At 38.6% G+C, this 17,618-nt stretch overlaps 1 protein-coding gene across 1 annotated transcript in view; it reads left to right on the forward strand.

The window, feature by feature from the left end:
- Positions 1 to 17,618, forward strand: part of LOC141912054 (E3 ubiquitin-protein ligase Zswim2-like) — a 115,344-nt gene that overhangs the window by 51,829 nt on the left and 45,897 nt on the right. The window contains exons 3-6 of the mRNA XM_074803230.1: positions 3,766 to 3,982; positions 5,996 to 6,238; positions 8,663 to 8,747; positions 8,826 to 8,953. Coding sequence (XP_074659331.1) covers positions 3,766 to 3,982; positions 5,996 to 6,238; positions 8,663 to 8,747; positions 8,826 to 8,953 — 673 coding nt within the window. The remainder of the gene's footprint in view (positions 1 to 3,765; positions 3,983 to 5,995; positions 6,239 to 8,662; positions 8,748 to 8,825; positions 8,954 to 17,618) is intronic.

Here is a 17,618-nt window from a genome sequence, read left to right on the forward strand (position 1 = left end):
CGCTTCTGATGTAATTGGGAAAGCCCAATGTAGAACCCAAAACTAAGTGGCGAGCATTTCATTTGGCCAGGTATTGTATTTTTGCTTATAATTTTTTAGTTGTTTCGAATATAACCGAGTAGACTATTTAATTCAGTATCCGAACTAGCAAGTATGACGATACCAATGGAGTTTTGGCTTAGATTTGTCTTTTCAATGTCTTTAAGACCTGCCAACCTGTATGGTTTAACCGATCGGCCAGGGATCGGATGATAATTGTGTGCCATTCGGCAATTTTCATCATTTCTCAGATCGATGCAAATCCGTTGAAAAAAATGGTGGGGGGTGGTGGTGAGGATAATGGCATCTTAAGGTTAGATTGGTATGACCGTGCAAGCCTTTCCCGATCTATTTTCAAATGCGATCATTTTCGTTAACGCAGTTTTATCTATCTGTTGCCCGACCGTGTGTCTGTGGATATATGTATCTACATTATTGAATTTATTACCGAATTTCGGTGCTTCTGATGCTACTTATGGAAACACGATTGAATTGTGTAAATTATTAGCCTGGGATTGACTAGTCCGCCTATCGCTGGGAGTGTATTTGGACAAATTAACTGTCTCACAGAATGCATCATTTGCCATTTTATGAAAAACTGACAGGCTGGCCATCGTGCCCCTTGGGGCTCTTGTTACTGTAATTGAATTAACGAAAGATACAATAAATGGGGTTAAAATATGCTGCAAAAATAGATCTGGCAACTTAGTATTCAAAATTATTAGGCCAGCCGGAGGCTGAGCCTATTGCTATTCAAATGGAGCAAATTTAAATGACATGGTTTCCAGAGCTAAGGCTCTTTGACTGTGCATACAAATCATTCATTAGAGCATTATCCATTCTCCAACCCCTATTTGAAAGAGGGCCTCGTTAGAATTTATATGAGTTTTTTCGTGAAAATCTGATCGCAAAAATATATGTTTTAAAAAGCCTATCAGAAAGCAAAGACTCCTCTATGATTGGCTTAGCCGCAGAAATCAGCAGGTGTTCACATGAACCCGTGGTATCGTCTACCGTTTGACTTCCGGGTTTTATTTTAAGATCTAAAATTGTACTTCAATATTGATTTCTGTGAAATCTTCAGTTGATTTGGTTTTTTGGTAGAATATTTTTATTTGAACTACAATATCATTGACATTTATTCAAAGTCCGGGAAAAATGGCTTTTTCTCAAATCAGATGGATGACCTTTATATGCTAATTAGCCACGTGCTCAAATTGCAAATTCAATCAAATTTTATTCTGTAAAAAAAATATCAAATCCAATTCAATTTTACTTTATTGAACAAGGTTAAACAGCAAATCCAATTCAACTTTGTTTTACTGAGTAAATTTCAGAAAATTTAATTCTATTCCGCATTTAAATCACTAAGACCTAGGGAAAAGATTTACCTGAGGTATTTGTTCCTGCTAGCTCCAGTCGCTGTCTGTGCTAGTTATGAAAGCACGATTGAATTGTGTAAATTATTAGCCTGGGATTGACTAGTCTATTGAGCTGGGAGTGTATTTGGACAAATTTAACCCACAGAATGCATCATTTGCCATTTTATGAAAAGCTGACAGGCTGGCCATAGTGACCCTTGGGGCTCTTGTTGCACGTTACTTCGGGTTGAATGGTGATAGAAGTTGATCACAATAATATTAAAAAGATTTTTGAATAATATTTTATCAATAATTCGTTTGGATGAATTTATTTTACAAGGTGAATTAATATGCGGATGACTACATCACTTGGCGTAAACGGGCACCTTGTACTAAAGGGTCGGTACAGGGGTTTTTATTCCTTGTTTTGTCAGTGGGAGTCTTTAAATTTGAAAGGTTGGCAGACAATGTCCTTAAAAGCTTTTAATTTTTAACTTGGGACTTTAGTTCCAGCATTTGAAACCACTTCGCAAGTTGGCATGGTGTCCCTGGACCCCTAGTTGCGGTTAGACCGAAATTATCGAAAGTTGAATGACAGTGTGGCATGTGTTTATTCATTTACTGCATAGCGAATGTGATATAACTGAATTATTTCCGAAAACAAGTCAAAACAACATAATTTAAGACCTGATTTAGCGATATGAATGGTGGGTTTGAATTGCTTTGCCTTCTTATCTGTCACTACAATATGTGTTTGTGCATGAAAACAGTTTCTTCAATAATTTTGATAGAACATTGCACAGGCGTTTACAACATTTCTTGATGGTGGCCAGACTCTATATTTCGAGATGATACGAACGAACTTAATATTTTAGCGTAATTTAGCAACTCGTGATATTTGGTCATTAATTAGTTAGCTAGCAATGGAATGGAATACAGAAGCACCAGTAACATATATCTTCTCTCTTTTTAAGTATTGAAAATTACGACGTTCATGGAAAACCATAAACTAGATATATATATGATGGTAGATCTGAACTATTGAAGATTCAAGTTATTGTAAACAATTTGCTTTTTATTTTCCAAATAAATAAAACATGTAATTTTATATGAAGTGTTACCTCTCCATCTCATGGTTCTTTGTTATTACCCTCTCCATTTCAAAGGCAAAATTCAATGTTGTCACGGGGATTGATTGTTAAGATTTACATTGTGAGACTTAAGCTCTTGATGAGATCTTCCTGATCAGTTACTTATTGGGACCAGGTTAGCAGCCATATCTTGTGTGAAAGCGTATTTCACTTTATACCTTTTGCTTCTCAGATTATCATGTCGGTGAGCATCTGGGCCATTGGTCCCTTACAATAAATGTCTTTAGTAGTCGTTTGTAATGACTTTTTTCGGTAGGTCATTGTGAATGATGTTTGAAATATTCTGGCCTGGGCCGAAGTATTTATGCAGATTATGATAAGTGTTTTCTAGTGTGTTGGTTTTAGAGCCTGGTTAATTAAAATATTATTGTCTTAATTCCCTGTGTTTGTTGTCTGTACTTAATGTTTTGTTACAAAGATTTTGATATATTTATCCGAAATTGGAAAAATTTAAGAATTGTACCACAACAGAGGCAATATAAAAGAATTTATGATGACCCTTTTACTATGTAAAGATAATTTAGTTTGGCGCCAAAGATTTATAATATTTTGAATCATCAGTACTCTCATTCCAAGATAAGTTTTCCAAGATCCAATCCGCATACACCTAGGTTTATCCTAATTAATTTTTGCACCTGATGCTCATTTAAAAAGTTGTTAAGACTTGATTCAATGATTTTAAGTTGGTTAGACATGGTGTGGTGTCATTTGCGTATTGTTTGAGTTTAATTTCTATTTCATCTGGTAGTTTTATTCTTTTGATATTGTTGTTTTCACGTATTTTAATTGCTAGTGGTTCTGCTGCTATTATGTAGCGTATGGCACTCATGGAGCAACCCTGTCTTACAACTCTTTCTAAAGTGAGGGGTTTAGTTAAAAAGCCATTACTTTTAATTCTGGATTTTGTATTCTTTGTTGTTAATGGCTAGATTTGCATCTGCTAGCTCCAGAAAGAGTTATCCATTCTTTTTCCCTCAAATGATGTTCACACTCACTCTAGGTGTACTGCCTCATCTAGTTACTTGAGTAAGACAACCCTCCTAGATAGTAAATGAAAACAAATTCATTGACGGATCAGGTGATTAGATTGTCTGATTAAAGGCCTTGGCTTATTGACTGGGATATAGGCCTGTGGTATTTCATCGCAAGTTTCAGTGGCAATAGAAACATCTTATCTACATTCATATTCTAATACTGTTTGTGCACATTTTCAGTAACCTGGCAGTTGGGCCTTGTTGAGCGTGAAATTGGTGATTTACTACAAGGAATCATGACTCAACAAATTGCTAAGGCAGATAGACCAACAAGTGCAATTTATACAGGAGCAGACAACAAACAAGCTTTACAGCAACGAGAAATTTTGATAGATGATGTTTGCCCAATCTGTCAAGACGAGTTACTAGATAAACATGAACCAGTGACCTACTGCAAGTAAGAAATCCACATGTTGCCTTTTTAATGCCTTCAAAAATTTCACAGTCTAAAATTTAAGCAATGATAACTATTGAACATCATATCTGTTATGGCAGGCGCACAAAAAGATGTTAGGCCTATTCAGAATATGCGGGCACAATGCATGATAAAATTTTCTCAGTGACACATACATGCTGCATGTACGATAACCTAATCCTGTAACTCCCAATGCTGTCTTCACCGTCTTGCCTAATATGGTTGTCATGTGGTGTGGTATCACTTAACTCCATAAACTCCCATTATTTTGATTTTTTTATGCCAAATTATGTATTATTATTAAATCCAGACACAGATTCAAAGAAATATCACCAAAACTTTTACCATATCCAACTCAGATTCCACTCGAGTCAGATGAAATTTTCAAGTCCAATTGATAACGCTTAGGTAGATTCTACTGTAATTGTTCCCAAATAATTGATTGTAAACCTAGATCTGATTCAAATTTATCATCAGAAGATCATGAGTCGCTTTACTGATCTCTCTTGCTACTCACAACTAGGCCTCTGACAAAAATCACCACTAAACGTGCTATGTGCCAACACATTCGCTGGCGACTACAAGTATAACTCGAATTGTACTACCAATCCTGTTGCCTGTGCCACTACAACTATACTGCTAGCTGATTCTTTGTATTCACTGTTTTCAATATCTCGCACACAGGACTGTTATACTTTCTGATAGGTTGGCAATGTGAATAAACTCTGCTTCATTCTCAATGCTCATTGTTCAATTATGAGCAAAGGCTTACTAGGTATTAGCTCTGGTGTCCACCTACAGATATACTCATATTGGCAATTGCAGGCAGCTCCATATTATCACGGTGGGAGTGAACATGTTGAATAAATTCCACTAATGTGATAGATGAACAAGAATATGCAACCCAAGAATATATGGGAAGTTTTGAAGATGCTTCAATATAATGTCTTTATGTGTTACAAATGTATCTACCCTAGACACATCTTCAGCCCAAAAACTGGCCCTGTTAGATTCAAGATGGCCGACTGGCAGCCATTGTTGTTCGTCAAAATCAGCACTTTTTACACATATTTCAAGTTTTCGAGGGAAATTTTGAAGACACTTTGATCAATTATCTGGATCTTTCATATGTATTTGTATCCACCAAGGGCCCATCAGCATAAGAAAAATTGGGTTGATCGGACGCAAGATGGCCGTCCTGTGACCTTTTTTGGGCCCAAAAATGTCAATTTTGGCCAGAATTCTGAGTCCTGCAAAGTTGCAACTCATAACGTGTTCTATGATTTTGGTGAGTTTCAAAGTCATTGGTTTTTGTATATGGCCACCAGTGGGCATTGAATAATACAGTGACTTAGTATTTCGATATAATATTCGTATCAATGCATATTTTGTTACCACAATCAATTGCAAAGTTGTAGCCCATGACATGGTCTATGATTGTGGTGAGTTTCAAGGTCATAAGTTATTCTATATGGTCACCAAGGGGCGTTGTATAGTAGAATAACTTAGTATTTCCTTTTATATTGGTACCTAGTCATATTTTGTTACCATAATCAATTGCTAAATTGTAGCTCATGACATGGTCTATGATTGTGGTGATTGATATTAAATTGGTACCGAGGCATATATTGTCATCACAACCAATTGCAAAATTGTAGCTGCTGACATGTTCTATGAAACATATGTTTATTCCTGAAGATGACTATTAGGATATAGTCGAAACGTTGAAATAAACTACTATCTCGAAGTTACATTTTCGGACATTTTATTATCAGCGTGGGATTCTGTCTACATGTTCTATGAAAGTTGTGAGTGTCAATGTCATTGGTTTTAGTATATGGTTACCAGGGGGCGTTGAATATTGAAATTGTTAGATTGTTGAGCATTTGAAACCACTTTCCAAGTGGGCATGGTGTCCCTGGACCCCTAGTTGGAGCTAAGATTATGAATAGATATCATTTTATGCTTATGCTCAATGTTAATTGTTTTTTTTAGATATGGCTGTGGAAATAGCATTCATATAAAATGTATGAAAGTTTGGGCAGACCACCAGAGGTCTACTGGCGAAACGATTGTTAAGTGCCCGTTTTGTCGCGAGGACTTTGGACCATTCGATATGTTAAAGAAAGAATTGGCAAATTCATCATCAAATGTCACAAGAACCGAACGTTTAAATGTTCATTTAGGAATTGTTTGCAAGAAGTGTCATGTTTGTCCTATATTGGGGAAATGTTACAAGTAAGATGATCATAATGACAAACTTTCTAATGGGTTGGGGTGAGCCATTGTTATCCGTCTGTTCATTCGTGCATCTGTCAACTTATTTTTCAAATTGCTACTAGTCCTACAATTTTAATGAGATAAATTCCAAATTTGGAATGAATATTCTATAGACCAAGACCTAAAGCTACAGAGCCCTTTTTTGGATATGTCCCCCAGGGATGAGGCTTCTATTTTTTCAAATTGTTACTTGTCCTACAGTTTTAATCAGATCAATTCCAAATTTAGTATGAACATTCTATGGAACAATACCTACAAAGAACAGAGCCTATTACTATACAAATGGAGCAAATTTAAATAACACGGTTTCCAGAGCTAAGGCTCTTTGACTGTGCAACTGAGCATATATTCATAGAAATCATTCATTGAAGCATTATCCATTCTCAAAATTCTACGAAGCTAAATTTTGAAAAAGGGCCTCGTTAAAATTTATATGAGTTCTTTCGCAAAAAAATCTGAACGCAAAAATATCAGTTTTAAAAAGCCAATCAGAAGCAAAGACTCCTCTATGATTGGCTTAGCCGCAAGGATCAGCAGATGTTCGCATGAACCCGGGGTATCGTCTACTGTTTACTTCCGGGTTTTATTTTAAGATTTAAGATTGTATTTCAAGATCGATTTCTGTGAAATCTTTAGTTGATTTGGTTTTTGGGAGGAATGTTTTTATTTGCACTACAGAAAATATCATTGACAATTATGCAAAGTCTGGGAAAAATGGCTTTTTTTCAAATCGGATGGATCAGGGGCGGATCCAGGCCCAAATTAAAGGGTTAGCACCGATTCAAGAGGACACCTGTCCGGATTTGTATTACAACAACGAGGCGAGCACCGAAAGGTGCGAAGGGGGTTTGGGGGTCCTCCCCTAAGAAATGTTTTGAAATTTAAAGCCCTATCAGAACACCTGAGCCAAAAAATACCCTTTTCTGAATTTTAGGCAATAACATACCACTATTAGTATTTATTGCAATCTGAAAGTGTCCTTTTTGTGACAATTTTTCTGGAGTCATGTTTTTGAGCCCTTTTCTGAATTTTTGGTAATTTAATGTACCCTTTGCAATACAATGTGCCTTTTGGAATTTGTTGGCATTTTGAACATGCTGATAGTCATTGAGTCGTGCACTTTAGAGTACTTCAGTAATATGATTGAATTCACCCTCACTTCAAAGATTAATTCTGCCCTTTTCAAACTATTTTTGAATTTTTGGCAAATTAACGTGCCCTTTTGACAATATAACGTGCCCTTTTTCGCAAAATAATGTGCCCTTTTTGACAATATAACATGCCCTTTTTGACAATATAACATCCTCTTTTTGGCAATATAATCTGCCCTATTTGGCAATTGATTCAATATAATGTGCCCTTTTTTGTAATTTATTCAACATAAAGTGCCTTTTTTCGCAAATGTTTCAATATAATATGTCTTTTTTGGCAATTTATTCAAATTCTAATTCATTATATAGGTCCAGACGTCGGATTTCGCGGGCGCTGTAGCAGACCAGACAGTATTTTTATGAGAACTTTTTTTTTAAAAGGACATTTTAACAAATTTTAAGTTGTCACACATGCCGCAGGTGCGATCCCATGTGTCTGCCCCTGTGGATTACCTTGATATGCTAATTAGCCATGTGCACAAACTGCAAATTCAATCAAATTTTATTCTGCAATTCAATTTTACTTTACGGAACAAATTAAATCCAATCAAATCCAATTCAATTTTGTTTTATTTAGCAAATATCAGAGTTAATTCAATTCTATTCCACATTCAAATTAATAAGACCAAGGGAAAGGATTTATCTGAGGTATTTGTTCCTGCCAGCTCCAGTCACTGTCTGTGCTATTTATGAAAACACAATTGTATTGTGTAAATTATAGGTATTGATTCTGAGCTGGGAGTGTATTTTGACAAATATTACCCACAGAATGCATCATTTGCCATTTTATGAAAAGCTTACAGGCTGGCCATAGTGCACCTTGGGGCTCTTGTTTAGATTTGGCCATCAGGGGGTGCCCCTGGGTACGTGGCTTCTATTTCTTCAAATCAAACAGCTCAGCTCTATTAGCCGATAGGCTCCTTATCATTGATTTATCATTATAGGCCTAGGCCTATTTCATGATTGAAATTTGTTTTGTATTTTGTTATTTTCATATGTATGTTATGGAAAGTCTCAATCATTAGCTTGTTGCTGGCAACTTACTCTGTCTTACTTAGTCATAATGGAATTGCTGCATTTAATTATGAAAAAATAAACATACGTATACAAGGCCTATGTTGAGGTTTTGGCCCAAGAGTAGCGAGCTTATCACCAATTAGATGATATCATCAACCATATGCTTAACCTGTACATTACCAATACACTAATTTGGGTCCACAATCTTTTGTAGATGTCATATATGTGCTGAATATTATCTATGTCAATCCTGCTTTAACACTCAAGTTCACAGTGATCATAGTTTTCAGTTCAGACAGGTTTGTCACATCAATGTCAAATTATCAATTTGCGCATTTTTTATACTATATTCAAATTTTCTCTCACCGCTTTTCCAGAAAACAACTCAGAGATGGCGGCCTGCACCACGAAGTGGTGTTCCAGCATTGCCTGAAGCTGTTGCACAGGATCTGATGAATCGAGACCTTACGAATAATGATTATGATTTGTTGTTGCAATTAGATTGGTTAGTAGAATGTTCATACATAATTGTGATAGTGTGATATCCTATCAGCCAAAACCCATTGTAAAAATTTCAACTATTATCATATTTTTGAGTAGGCGTAAATTGAATGAAATCCCGGCCATTTTCTCCACATCCAGAGGGGTTTGGAACGTTCAAAGATCTGTCGATGCTGAACAAGTACCTTGATTGTCAAAAGTTCAAAAAGACCACTCCAAAGGAGATCATTCAAGGGCTACGCCCAGGTCAATGGGCAGCATCCATAGATCTAAAATGCTTATTTCCAGGTCCCTATCCACCCGCGCAACAGGAAATGTCTCTGGGTAAAGTGGAAGGGGCAAGTGTATCAGTTCCTTTCTCTGCCCTTCGGGCTCAGCTCGGCACCCAGGTCCTCACCAAACTAGTCAGGGCCGTTCAAAAGAAGTTGCAAGGGGTAGGGCTTTACGTCTACCTGGACGAATGGCTGATATTAGGGGCCTCTCACCAGGAGTGTTGCCGCGGGGTCGAACTGACCCTTGGCATGATACAAGACCTTGGCTTCAGAGTAAACACACAGAAGTCCCAGCTTTCTCTGTCTCAGGAGTTCACGTGCCTCGGTATGGACTTTGATCTGTGACAGGGACTGGTTCCAGTGCTTCATCTAGCATTAAAAAAGGGCAGGGTGCTGATTTCAAATAAGGGCATTTTTGTGCATGATTCCATTGGAGCAAGGGCACATAATAACGCACTCACGTCTGTTTTGGGGGCAAACTGCAATGTTCCCTATTGCATAGAATCGAGGTACCCCCTTCTACGATTGAGGACTAGAAACTATGTTTAACTCTGATTTTGCCATGAGTGACACACTTGACCACAGTACATCCTTACACCTATGCCTGTCAATGAACAAAACCAGTTGCAGACAAAAAATAGCAGAAAAAAGCAATCTCAAAAAGCAAATAATACAGCGAAAAAGAGCCAGCAATAATGTATAGGCCTACATGAAATTGCATATTTTTTATCTTAGAAATATCAAATTAATTGATTTAAATTGATAGTGTTAGTGATTGGCAAATAGCTGTTAATAATTGGTAATGAGCCAGCTTAAGAACTCATTATTGCTATTGGCTACTCAAACTAATTGTCTCTGCGAGTCTCTCTGTGAGTTCACCGAACAAAGTTTTTCACCTTGTATATATAAAATTTGTCTAATAGTCTAGATAAAAAGATCCAGAGCATCACGATGTGTTCAAAACGAATCGAATATACACTACCAGCTTTACAATGGTAGTCGCTAGAATGATTGGCAGTAGTTTGGAAGTCAGCCAATATCGTGGAAACTTAAACTAGGCCACGCGTCTGAGGCACGTTTTCACACGATGCACACTGACTGCAGTACATTTGAATATAACCACTGATCACATGAGCTACTATCGTTGATATCATACAAGATATTTCATAGCCGTCGCATATCCTTACTAACAGTCGGGTGCGACGGCTTATTTTGAAAGCCCTGACTCATTACTTGTGACTGACAAGGGAAGGAGGGTGGACCTACGGCAAGTGATGAGGGCACAAGGGCGAGCATTGAACACATCTGAAGGGCACAAGGGCGGCTATTTTCGGGGGCGGGGCGGACCGCCCCTCTATTTTTGGCTAGATGAAGCACTGGGTTCACCCCACCTGAGCCAGAGTACTGAAGCTGCGCCAGGCTCTTCATCCTCTGTTACAGGGAGTTCCCCATTCCGCTCGGTATTGGAGCCGGGTGCTGGGTTAAATCAGCTCTATCAGAAAAAAATCTGGAAATATTTTGCCATTCTACTTCGTCTAATAAACGATTTTTAGCCCACTTGGGACTTTAGTCCCAGCGGGCTATTGCGTTCACTTTTCGTCCGTCGTCCGTCCGTCCGTAGACGGAATCCAGTTATTTTGGGAAGTTTTTAAGACGCTTCAATATAATGTCTTGATATTTGGGTTACACATGTATCTACCCTAGACACATCTTCAGCCCAAAAAATTGTTGTTCACCACAATCAGCACTTTTTACACATTTTTGAGCTTTTTGAGGGAAATTTTGAAGACGCTTTGATATATTACCTTGATCTTTCGGATATATGTGAATCCCCCCAGGGCCCATCAGCATAACGAAAAATTGGGTCGATCGGACTCAAGATGGCCGTGCTATGACCTTTTTAGTGCCCAAAAATGTTAATTTTGGCCCGAATTCCTGTAGCTTCCTACTGGTTTGCCATTTCTCATTACAATTTGTGATGGGTATTCTTTGGAAAGGGATGTTTTATACCTGAGACAGGTATTTTTGATCAGCCAATTATGACGCAATTGGGGGCCATCTTGGGGTCACCAGTACTCATTCGTAAGTGGGAAAAAGTTTTTCGACATTATATTGATACCTAAGCGTATTTTGCAACCACGATCAATTAGAGTTGTAGCTCATAACCTTTTCTATGATTGTGGTGAGTTTCAAAGTAATTGGATTTTGTATATGGCCACCAGGGGGCGTTGAATAATACAATATCTTAGTATTTCTTTATTATATTCGTACCTATGCATATTTTGTAACCACAATCAATTGGAAAGTTGTAGCTCATAACATCATCTATGATTGTTGTGAGTTTTAAGGACAGTAGTTATTCTATATGGTCACCAGGGGGCGTTGAATAGTAGAATAACTTAGTATTTCCTTATTATATTGGTACCTAGGCATATTTTGTTACAATGATCAATTGCAAAGTTGTAGTTCATGACATGTTCTATGATTGTGGTGAGTTTCGAGGTCATTGGGTTTTGAATATGGTCACCAGGGGGCATTGAATAGGAGAATAACTAAGTATTTCCATATTAAATTGGTAACGAGGCATATTTTGTTATCACAATTGACTACAAAATCGTAGCTGCTGACATGTTCTATGTTTGTGCTGAGTTTCAAGGACATTGGTTTTTGTATATGGTCACCAGGGGCGTTGAATATTGAAATTGTTAGATTGTTGAGCATTTGGAACCACTTCCAAAGTGGACATGGTGTCCCTGGACCCCTAGTTACTTAAATTCTTTCTGTAATTAATCATGAGCGATAGTTTATTCAGCATACACTCGCGTAATGCTGAAAAACTGGCCCGCAGATACTCGGAAACGTTGCTATGACGTCATCACCTATTCATTAGCATAGCAAAACAATGTAGGTGGCGCCATGTTACGGGCCGCATAGCTTTTTTTCAGTATTACGCTAGCGTAAAATATTGCTGATAGATGAAAACACAACTTTGTGCCAATTCATGATTTATTTGTGAATGCAAATTCCTTACTGAACAAATTGTTGTAAGCGTTCCAAACCCAAGCGCAAAACGCGCTTTGGTTAACTGCAAAAATTCAGGGCTCGACCCGTAATGCTTGATATGCTGATCGTCATCGAATGAGGTTGTGCCACATTGAAAATAGCCATTACCTTCCAAAATACAATAGTCGTTCATGGGTTCAAGATCGGAATAAGTGCTTGGAAAATGCTTCTACTTTCTAAAATTTTCTGAAATATTATAGCTTGGTGCTGGCAACACTGCTTCACAGTTGCCCGCTGCAGAGATTTTGGAAGACCTTTTGGGCTGCCTTAAAGAGCAAATGCCATCAGAATGGAATATTGTGTAAAAGTCATTTTCAAATTTGATGTATTCACAAATATTTAGTATGGAACTGGTTTGAATTTTAGTTCAGTCATTACTGAGAAATACGACTTTTAAATCAGCAATTTAAGCACATCCTCGCTGTTATTGTTTATGTAAGCAGGTGCGTATTTCTGACGTCATCTCTGACAAATGCTCGCGGCTTCCAGTCATTTCATGCAATATCTTATAGTTTTGGGAGTGGTTTGAATTAAAAAACTATTACCATTGTATACAGTTGCTACCGTTGTATATGACATGATTATGGTATATAAGTGAGTTGCGCTGAAGGTCTGTGAATACGGTAAACAAATGATAGATAATATAAATAGCGCCACCGCGGGTTGTATGTGAACTATACGCACGGAGTGAAGGATAAATAAATGACTAATTTATGGCTAATTCTAGCTACTTATTAACCAACTTGGGACTTAAATCCCACGATCAATTGGAAAGTTGTAGCTAATGACATGTTCTATGATTTTGGTGAGTTTCAAGGTTATTGGTTTTGTATATGACCACCGGGGGGCATTGAATAATACAATAACTTAGTATTTCTATATTATATTTGTACCTATGCATATTTTGTAACCACAATCAATTGCAAAGTTGTAGCGCATGACATCGTCTATGATTGTGGTGAGTTTTAAGGACATTAGTTATTCTATATGGTCACCAGGGGCGTTGAATAGTAGAGTAACTTAGTATTTCCTTATTAGATTGGTACCTAGGCATATTTTGTTACCATGATCAATTGCAAAGTTGTAGTTCATGACATGTTCTATGATTGTGGTGAGTTTCAAGGTCATGGGTTTTTGTTAATGGTCACCAGGGGGCATTGAATATTTAAATTGTTAGATTGTTGAGGATTTGAAACCACTTCCCAAATTGGAATGGTTTCCCTGGACCCCTAGTTTAGAAAAGTCAGATCTCAGATCCCAGATCGTTATATATATATACTTAAGTTTCTTCTGGCTAAGAAATCTTGGAAAGTTCCATTTTGACAGCATTTGCCCAATTAATCTCGCTTGGGATGCGTTTATGCCCCCCATCTGATGGGTGCCCTCGGATGGTGGACGTTTCCATGGAATATGATACAGGGGACATCCCATGACCTGCTCCAGTCTATCTGTACAGGGATGCGAGCCATTACGGATGGGGTGCTCACGTCGAGGAGTCGCAAGGGCGGAGGTGTAGTCGGGCCGGGTGTCAAAGTTTTTTATAAACTACCTTGAACTTCTGGCAGTGATGAAGGCCCTGAAGTTTTTCGTAAAGAGGTTCAAAGGCCGTCATGTTTGGGTAGTTACCGACACCACGACAGTCCGGGCCTATCAGGAAAATTAGGGAGGCACCCGGTCGTCCCTGCTGTCATCCCTGACGACGACAGTGTTGTTTTTGTCTCAAGCCTTATGTCTCACCTAGCCGGGGAGCGGAACATGGTGGCCGGCACCCTCTCGTCAGGACAGAGCCATTCTGACAGAATGGGCACTTCAGCAGTCTGTGGCGGACAGGGTTAAGGCTCTGGCGGGCCCCTTGTATTGGATCTCTTTGCGACCAGGTTCAACACCAGGTGCCCAGTGTTTGTATCCCCCTTTCAAGACGCAACAGCGTGGAAGGTGGATGCCCGATACATTGGGAGGACATGCACGCTTATGCCTTTTCGCCCTCCAAGTTCCACAACACGGAGCACTGCAACATTCCCCTGATATCTCCTTGCTGGCCGGCTCAGTTGTGATTCGTGAGGCTGTTACATCGGCTGTGCGACCATCCCAGGCTGCTCCCTTAGGAATCGTTCCCCTGTCTCAAGGGCATTTTCGTCAGCACCCCAACCTGCAATGGCTCAATCTACACGCTTGGCCACTGTCGAGTGATCCTTGCACACTCAAGATTTTTCGTCGGCATCTGCCAGGTTTATCCTGGGGTCAAGGAGGCCATCCACTGGCGCTGTTCCAGGATTGGTGTGGTGGGCGACAAGTTGATTGCCTCTTACTCACTGTAGCAGATGTGGCGGATTTTCTCCTGTTTTCGTTCTCTGCCTGGTGATGACTATCAAGGGCTATAGATCGGCTATAGCTCACACTTTGAAGGTCACATGTCGTCCATCTGTAACAGATGATCCTAGAATAGCTCAATTAATTGCGGGTTTTTCGATTCCTCCTTGGAATTTGACTACAATTCTGAAATACTTGATGGAGCATCCTTATGAGCTGTTAGAGGTTCTTTCTTTTGCCAGACTGACCACTAAGACCGCTTTATGCTTGGCTATGGCAGCTCTTTGGCATGCCCTGTTGGTAAGGCCCAGTTATGTGGTTTTTAGTCCACTCGATTGCTCGGTCACCTTGTGGCCTAGGCTTTGCTTTATGGCCAAGAACCAAAGACCATCGCCTGCAGGGAGGTCATTGAAATACCGGCTTTAGCTTACCGGGTTTCAGATGACTTGCCAGATGGTGCTCTCTGACCAGTCAGGGTGCACAAAGCTTGTTTAGCACTCTTTACCCTTTAGGAAGGGGAAAGAAAGGTTGATGAGTGATTTTTTCACTTTTAGGATTTACCTGGGATTCAGGGAATCCTCTGGCTTAGTTTGCATTAATTGACTGTTTGGGTTTCAGCAGTTGATGAAATTGTACAAGTACTGTAATTACCTTGTAATTTTCGTTCTCTTGGGTAGGCTTGTTGCTCGGGTAGGACACAGGGTGCAACCTGCGTAACTCCATTAACGCTTAGAAGGTCAAGGTCAAGTGAGCGCTATAGTCAGCAGCTCCTTGGTGCTCTGACAAAGTTCCATAATTTTGAAGGAATATGTTACTGTGAAAGTTTAAAAATCAGTGTGTTTGTGACTATGAATATGCAGGGATTACTGTGATGAAAAATCTTCGACCATGGAAGTTTATTTATTAGCTGTAATTGTGACTTTCTGGATATCCAATTTCAAAAACTGGTGGACATGTTGGAATAAATCAATAATTGTGTCTATTACCAGTATATATGTCATGCTTCAATTAGGCATGACCACTGACTGCTCAACAGTGTTTAGTAAATCTACATTACTATGTTTGAATGACACCAGGACTAATTCAATTCTCCAGCCATGTGTTATATCGGATTTGCGGTCACTTGGTGTATACAGAAGATTTAATACCCGTAGAAGTCGACGAGGTGGTCTATATTGTCATAAACATCAAGTCAGGCATACAAAACTTGCACCATACTGAAAAGGTGTAAACATTGTCAACTTGACCAAAGTGCCTCTAATTGACAATCAAAAGTCAACAATGATCAAGAAACTTAGATGTGCTCAGATTAATCCAACATCAGTTTGTAACAAACCTGAGACAATTGTTGCTTTCATCATTGAAAATGATCTGGATGTACTGTTTATCGATGAGACCTGGTTAACTCCATCAGATGTTACAAATGTAACTGCTATTACACCTGATGGTTACAAATTAAAACACATCCCTCAATCTCACCGCAAAGGAGGTGGTGTCGGAATTCTCTATAGGTCATCTTTAGATTTCCGTTTCAATTCACTTAAATGGCCGACTAGTTTTGAATGTTTACAAGCAAGATTATCCTGGAAGGATCAGAATTACTGTTTCATTTTAATCTATCGTCCTGAGAAGATACCTAATGTTCAAAGTTTCACTTTCTTTGAAGAAATGCCAGATTTATTGGGCAGATTGAATACTGATTGCCCATCAGACAAGCTTGTTTTCATGGGTGATTATAATATTCAAATGGATAATCCAAACAATAGGGATACTCAACGATTTCTAGATATCCTACAGCAGCATGATTTGGTTCAACTTGTAGATCAACCTACTCATGAAAAGGGTCACACACTTGATCTTGTTATTGTTAGAAGTAGTGAGGTATGCATATGTGATTTGGATGTGGATGATACTGCAGGTATTGCTGATCACTATCCGGTTTCTTTCTCGGTCAATATCTGCAAACCTCCGTTGCCTACAAAGGAGATAGTGTATAGAAAATTGAAGGATATTAACATTGCCTTATTATCAGAGATGTTCTCTAAGATTGACTTCAGTAACATTGACTGTGTGGATGATTTAGTCACCGTTTATAACTCTGAGCTCTCTCATCTATTAGATGAATTAGCACCTGCTAAGAAGCGAAGTATTTGCATTCGTCCGAATGTTCCGTGGCTCAGTGAGGAAATTATTAAATATCGCAAGAAAGTCAGACAACTGGACAGAAAGTGGAGACATTCTCATCTGACAATAGATCGTGAAATTTGGAAATATCATTGTTGTAAAATGAAACAAATGATGAAATTAGAAAAACTAAAACATTTCTCAGTCACCGCTGAGGTGGGCACTGCCGACTTATTTAGGACAATTCGGAAGTTGGTGTATGGTGAAAACATAAAAGCTCTACCAAAACACAATGATGCTGTTGAATTAGCAAATGAGTTTAATGTTTTCTTTCTAGATAAAGTTGATCAGATAAGAGATTCTTTTCCTGAATCCAATATTGCTGCTTCTGAGCATTACAATGTTGTAAAGGTTTTAGACAGTTTTAAAGCTGTGTCAATCGATCAACTTGCCAAAATTGTAATTGGCATGTGACCTACATATTGTAATCTGGATCCATTTCCATCACAACTTCTTAAGAAGGGGCTTAAAGGTATCATGCCGCTCATTACTAAAATAGTAAGCTGTTCATTGGTATCTGGACATGTTCCAAAAGAGTTTAAACAAGCTATTTTGCAGGCCCTCCTCAAGAAGTCATCCCTTGATGCTGATTGTTTGAAAAACTATCGGCCCGTATCCAACTTGTCTTTTCTGTCGAAAGTACTCGAAAGAGTAGTAGCAGACTAGCTAACACTCCATTTGTCAAGCAATAACTTAGCAGACTTCATTTCAATCTGCTTATAAACAACGCCACAGTGTCGAAACAGCTCTGGTTAAAGTGCATAATGACTTACTTTGTTTATTAGATTCAAAGCAGTGTGTGTTACTTGTTTTGTTTGATTTGGGCGCTGCTTTCGACAC

The sequence above is a fragment of the Tubulanus polymorphus genome, chromosome 10 (genome assembly GCF_964204645.1).
Source record: "Tubulanus polymorphus chromosome 10, tnTubPoly1.2, whole genome shotgun sequence".
Classification (NCBI taxonomy): Eukaryota; Metazoa; Nemertea; class Palaeonemertea; order Tubulaniformes; family Tubulanidae; genus Tubulanus; species Tubulanus polymorphus.